Genomic DNA, 6,642 nt, shown 5'->3' with positions numbered 1-6,642 from the left:
ACAGTGAAAAAAACCAACAATTTATCTTTGGACTGAATATTTAATCAATATGTCTGTGAAAATTATTCATACATTTTAAATGTGGTTTATATAAAATAAATCCAGATAAATTACCAGTAAATAGTATTTGATAAGCTTCATGAAACTTTAAAAATGAAAGGAAATACCTGTAATAATGTTTTAAATGTTCTCTGAAATATCTGTGTCGAGTATTATGATGAACTGATACATCACTGATCCACTGATATATCTAAATATATATAAAAGAAAGCAGAAAATTTGAAAAGCCATAAAATACACTGAAAAACGTAGAATTTGTGGTAATAGATCAGGTCATGAATGTTCTAATTAAAGTGTCTTATTCATTAATAAACAGCATCATCAGACTACAGTCTTTATATGAAGCATTAATAGAGTCCAGAGAGCTTTTCATATGAGCTCATCATTGTTGGAAAATAAATATAAATATAAAGTTTTATTGTGGTTCACGTACTTTTTAGATTAACTGACTTTAAATATCAGATCCAGTCTAAATGAAAACAAATTAATTCCAGTGAAATAAAGTTATAAATGTATTTATTGTGGATAAAATGTCAATTTGTTCCAGTTTGGTGGAAATTATGGAAAACATTTTAATCTACAAAGAAACTTTGAGACGTGATGATGTATATGCTGTATAACACTTAAAGCTCTGCTCAGTTTTTCATGTAAGTTTCATTTAGAATTCATGATTTAATTAAATCATTTATTAAACTGCAGCTGTAATGAGAACATCTGAACTCATCAACTACATTTCTTTTGTTGTAATTAAACAGAACAAAGTGCTTGATTTGAAAAAGAAACTTTTATTGTCTTAAAGCATGAACAATATCAGCAACAGTGGAGCTGAATAATGAGACAGAGAAACACAGAGTACAGAGTAAACCAGGATCAGAGGCCCAGTGGGTCAGGTCAGGACTGGGAACACTGGTCTCTCCTCAGTGATGCTGAGACTGGAGTCTGGGAGCCCTGGGTGGCCTCACAGGTCACAGAGCCCACCTTCTCCCACTGCTCTGCAGGGAGCCTCAGGGTGCTGCTCCAGCTGTAGTGGCCATCATTGTGCAGCACCCCGGGGCTCCTGCTCTCCTCCCCTCTGATGCTGCTGCTTCCATCCACCTTCCAGGTCAGACTCCAGCCTGAGGGGTAGCCCTTGTTGGCCAGACACATGAGCGTAGCCTTCCCCTGCTGCAGCTCCTCCTCACTGGAGGTGGCCAGCACCGTCAGGGTGGGGGGGACTCGACCCACTGCAGAGAGAAAGAATTTAGAGAAACTGGGAGTTTGAATGAATCTGCTCTCCAGATGTTTCACTTCCCTCTCTGAGCCCTGTAACCATGACAACAGACAGGCATCACTGCTCAACCGCAGCAACAGACGAGTTTCAGGACTAAAGATAAAAATGTTAAAGAGACATTTTGTTCTTTTCATGCATTCATTTAATCTGCAAACGACTGATTCTTAGTTTAAGAGAGAAAAATACGTTTTTAGTGATGAAACTTTTTCTGTTTATCAGGTCGTCTTTCTGACGCGTCTGTTTGTTTCATTCATTCTTAATTTTAAATATGGAAACATTAAAAATGATGAAAATTGTAGATTCATGTCAGTTTTCAGTCAGTTCAACAGGAATGATTCATGTTTGATCAAAGTAAACATTAATGACTCAGTTACATATTCAGACATTCATGTTTGAAACACAAAATCTAAATGAAAATTAATTTGAACAGAAGTTAAAAATATTTTCAGACACAAAAACTTTAATTTAAATGAAATTTGAGACTCAGAAAAGTTAAAGTTTGTTTTTCAGAGACGAAATGCTGCCAAAGACTTCAGTCTCTCTGACACACAACATAACCTACTGAGGAATCACTGCAACTATATTAAATAAGGAATTTCACATAAAAATATAATGTCTAATGTTAAACAATGTTAGAAAATAAAAAGAGAATTTGGACATCTAAATGAGTCAAATGTACTTACAGTTAACATCCAGCCTGGTTCCTCCACCAAACGTGAACCACAGTGATACAAACTCATTGAGCCGCCGTACAAAAACCTCTGACTGCACAGAGACACGGCTCTCTGACTCTGAGACAAACAAACTCAGCAGAATAATTTACTGTTGGTTTAATTTGATCAGCTGACATCAAAACTAAACAATAGTTCAATAAGGAGAGATTGTTGGGAAAAGATGAACATTATTTATTTAAGAAGAACTTTGTTTGTCACCAGAGGTGGCAAAAGTACTGACTTTCTGTACTTAAGTAGAAGTACAAGTACTTGTGTTAAAAAATACTTTGGTAAAAGTCAAAGTACTGGTTCAACTTCTTTACTTAAGTAAAAGTAAAAAAGTACAGGCTCTGAAATTTACTCAAAGTAAGAAAGTAAAAGTAGCTCTTTGGAGGACGTTTCTACCTGTTATTTTTCTGTAACGCTAACTGAACCTTATTATATATTATTGTAATAATATAAAATAATATATCACAATACAAAAGTTATTCCAATCTAAATTTTAATCCTAATGAATGCTCTCAGCTTGAATCTGTGATCATTACTCCCTTTATGCTCGCTCCTCTTCAGTAGCGCTAATTAAGCTGTTTATGTGCCGCGAGCACAACTTACGGACTCGGTCTGGCCCGCTGTAACTCTGATTATAGCACTATAATATATAAATGAGTGTAACACGTGTATAACACGTGTGTAACCCACAAGAGGTTACCTTCAAGTACCCTTGACAGATGTGAAATATGGTAGAGTAAATTACTTCAATAACTAATACCAATACCACACACATAAAGGGATGTTGGCCTAATCAGAAGACTCTGGATTCGTGGGGGAGCCTAGGTGTGAGCAACAACAGAGGAAGATGCACAGTTTATAGAAAGAGTAGAATTTACTGAATGAAATGTCATTAAACCAACACATATATATATATATACAATTAACAAACTGCGCGCTTTTCCCTTTTTAAACCCAAAGCAAAAACAACACAAGGAAAATAAACAATTAGAAATAAATAATCCAGTCTGTAGTCTTTTTTCCTTTTTAGTCTTTTGTCACAGTGTCCATCAATTGTTCATGCAATGTCTCAGTTATAGTGACCAGTCGGGTCACTATCTACCGGTTTGTCCGATCCTTGGGCTGGGGCTCGCCATCCAGTTCTGGAAATGCAATCCAGTCTTCACAGTAGCACTATGGATCAAATAGTGCACCAACAAAAAACCTGACCTAGAACAAGGCCAGAATAAAGTAGCTTAAAACCTTGTAAACTAATATCCATTAGCTTAAAGCTACAATTTAAAGGGTTTTTCAGTCACTTTTCAAGTTTTTTCTGTTGTACAACCATATAGTTCAAGTTATCACTGTCAAATATTACCAACACTTCAATAAAACTAATTATATTAGCTTATATGTGGTAATATAAAAATACTATTCAAATCTTTTAAAGAGCTAATGAAATACATCCATGGTAGTGTAATGATTTCCCATCAGAAGGTGGATTGTAAAAACACATTAGCTTTATCTCAATCAGAACAGTAGCAAAGTGCATTAAAATACTAGCAAGTGCTAATAAAAGGCACTTCACATAGGCAGTAGCACCATGAACAGAATTAGCATCAGTGAAAATGCTAGACAGGTGCTAATAATAAAATACGGCAAATACATTATGAAAAATACAACATACACAACAATAGTTATACAACACCACAAAGCATCAACCTATCTTTAACTGAGTTTAGTGATGACTAAGGATGTTAGCCACTTTTCAGTGCATTGCCTGTGCTAAAATGCTAACTACACACGTGCAATCACTCACCGATGCTACACGAGGCTACACGGAGATTTCCAGCTTCCAACCCGGTCGCATCAGAAGTCTCCAAAGTTTGGCAAGCATGACATTACCATTCGAAACCTCCTCATTGGCAAAGCGATTATTTAGGATGTCTCTCTCTAACCAGTTTCCAAGTTTATTCGCTATTTTCCAAGTTTTTTCTTCAGGCTAACCGCAGAAGCAACAGTAGCATGGAGCTGTGTCTGTGTCTGACGCAATCCGAGCAGACTCCCTGCACCGCGCAGCGGGAGGGCGGGACAACCAACCTCATTGGCTGATGTGATATCAGACCATGCCAGCTATTGATTGGTCAAGCCATCACTAAAACTACTATTAAAGGTGTATGGCACAATTTGTAAAGATTTTTAACACTTTTTACATATATTTATAAACTTATTTAAGAACTTGGTTTTAAATATTAACTTATAACTTTTTAACCTCATTGTAGAATAAGCTATTAAATCAATATTCATTCATTCTCGCATGTGTTTTTAACACTGGGTTACACATTCCCCCCTTGGAACATGCAAGTCTCTTTGCATGGGGTGGGTTGCATTGAAATAACAGGAAAACTAGATTCCTTCCAAGTAGCTTCAAGGTCAGTCTCTGTCAAGGCACTGGTAAAAGCAAGGCTTAAACCATGAAATAGGGACTGAGCAATAGTTAAGAGTGGGTTTCCTAACTGGTTATACTGGAGCCTGTTTGGTTGATTTGACGGTCTTTCTGAGCGTCTCACAGGATTTGTAGTGTCATGACTTGGGTGCATTGGAGTATCCTCTGATACCTGTTTGTTACATCCCTTTTCACTGGGTACATTAGTTTCACTCTCACGATCATTGTCCTGGACTACAGGTTCTGTATCTGCTACTGTTTCAAGCTCCTCTTCAGTAGGGACTACTGGGTCACTGCCAGGAGTGTCATCACAATCAGGTAGATTCTTGCATTCTGATACACTTTCACATCCAGGCGTATTGTCACTTCCAGGTGAGTTTTCACATCCAGGTATATCGTCACATTCAGGTAAGTTGTCACATCCAGGTACATTGTCATTTTCAGGTAAGTTTTCACATCCAGGTACATTGTCGCTTTCAGGTAAGTTGTCAGGGTATATCTGTCGTGGGAACTCATAGACTTGCATAAATTTGATTGGCTCTGGGACAGGTTGTTCTCTAAGCCAGTAGACATCCTCATTTCCAGGTTCAGAAAGATCACATTCTTCAGTTTGCTCAGGGGACTGTCGTGTTTTAGGTTTGCAGACGCGATTTGGTGGAGTGGGATTCTCTTCTGTGGGAGCAAGGAACCCGCAAGGTAAGAGAAGGTCACGATGGACTGTGCGCACTGGCCCATTTTTGGTTTCAGGCTTGATGGTGTAGACTGGTAGATCACCAGCTTGTTTGACCACAACATAAATGTCTGTCTCCCACCTATCGGCTAGTTTATGCTTGCCCCTAAGGCGAACAGCTCGCACCAAAACTCGGTCCCCTGGTTCTAGTTTGGAAGGTTTTACACGCATGTCAAATCTGGCTTTATTCCTGTCTGCCATTTTGTTAGCATTCTCCGTTGCTAGTTTGTAGCTTTCTTGAAGGGTTGTTTTCAGCTTCTCCACATATTGCGAGTGGGACTTAAAACTTTTGGTCCGGAAAGGTAGTTTGAACGCGAGGTCAACGGGTAACCTTGGTCGGCGACCAAACATCAATTCATAAGGTGCAAATCCGGTTGTGTCATTCTTCGTACAATTGTACGCATGGACCAATGGCTTTACAAAGTTGCGCCACTGCGTTTTGTCTTTCTGTTCCAAAGTCCCAAGCATACTTAACAATGTGCGGTTAAAGCGTTCTACAGGATTTCCCCTGGGGTGATAAGGGGTTGTTCGAATCTTGTGAATGCCCATGATCTTACAAAGTTCCCTTATTATGTGTGACTCAAAATCTGGCCCTTGGTCACTATGTAAACGTTCAGGGATGCCATAATGAACTATGAAGTGATCCCAAAGGCATTTTGCCACGGTCTGGGCTTTTTGGTTAGGAGTAGGAATGGCTATTGCGTACTTGGTAAAATGATCTGTTAGCACAAGCACATCCTTGGTGTTGCTTTGATCAGGCTCAATGGATAAGAAATCCATACAAACCAGTTCGAGTGGTCTGGCGGACTTTATGTTCACAAGCTCTGCAGCTTTTTCTGGAGGGGTCTTTCTCCGTACACAGCGGTTGCATGTTTTGATCCTGTTCTCAATGTCAGCTGCCATACGAGGCCAATAAAACCTTGTTCGGGCAAGATCAAGGGTACGCTCAATGCCTAAATGGCCCATATCATTATGGAGACTGTGGAAAACTGTCTCACGGAGCCCTTCAGGTAAGACAAGCTGATAAGTGACATTGCCGCCATCTTGGCGTCTTCGGTACAGTACTTTGTTGTGCAGTTCAAGACGATTAAGTTCTCGGAGCAACAGGTTTATATCAGGGAGTTCGGTTCTGACTGTAGGTGGAACCTTTTCTCCAGTCTCCAATTGGACAATGACCTCGCGCAAGCAGGGGTCAGCTCTTTGCTCTTGTTTAAGTTGCCCAGCTGACAGATGAGGTACAACTGGAAGACCACCACAGTTATCTTCATTGACAAAGTCATCTGGTAATGCAGTTACAGAGATAGCTAATGAGTGCACTAGAGGGGTAGGTTCATCGGAGAAACTACAACACAAAGGTCTCTCACAGATGGCCGACACCACCTCTGGACTTAACTGGTCTCTTGCTGTGCCAAATGAGTTTGGGTGAACTGCTGTA

At 39.3% G+C, this 6,642-nt stretch overlaps 1 protein-coding gene and 1 gene segment (V, D, J or C); both read right to left on the bottom strand.

Annotated features, from left to right (window-relative positions):
* Positions 1–825: 825 nt before the first annotated feature.
* On the bottom strand, positions 826–2,087 carry LOC115788821 (Ig kappa-b4 chain C region-like). The segment is given in 2 exon segments: positions 826–1,283; positions 2,014–2,087. A coding segment is annotated over 1 exon segment (255 nt).
* A 622-nt stretch (positions 2,088–2,709) lies between these two features.
* Positions 2,710–6,289, bottom strand: LOC115788768 (uncharacterized protein K02A2.6-like). Its single transcript, XM_030741941.1, has 2 exons — positions 3,851–6,289; positions 2,710–3,261 (listed from the first exon to the last, which is right to left on the bottom strand). Exon 1 carries the CDS (start codon positions 6,171–6,173, stop codon positions 4,368–4,370), a length of 1,806 nt encoding a protein of 601 aa, XP_030597801.1. The 5' UTR covers positions 6,174–6,289; the 3' UTR covers positions 2,710–3,261; positions 3,851–4,367.
* Between the last annotated feature and the right edge of the window lie 353 nt (positions 6,290–6,642).

The sequence above is a fragment of the Archocentrus centrarchus genome, chromosome 11 (assembly GCF_007364275.1).
Source record: "Archocentrus centrarchus isolate MPI-CPG fArcCen1 chromosome 11, fArcCen1, whole genome shotgun sequence".
Classification (NCBI taxonomy): Eukaryota; Metazoa; Chordata; class Actinopteri; order Cichliformes; family Cichlidae; genus Archocentrus; species Archocentrus centrarchus.
The sequence above is the reverse complement of the archived record's forward strand: the minus strand, read 5'-3'. Positions and strand labels throughout refer to the sequence as shown.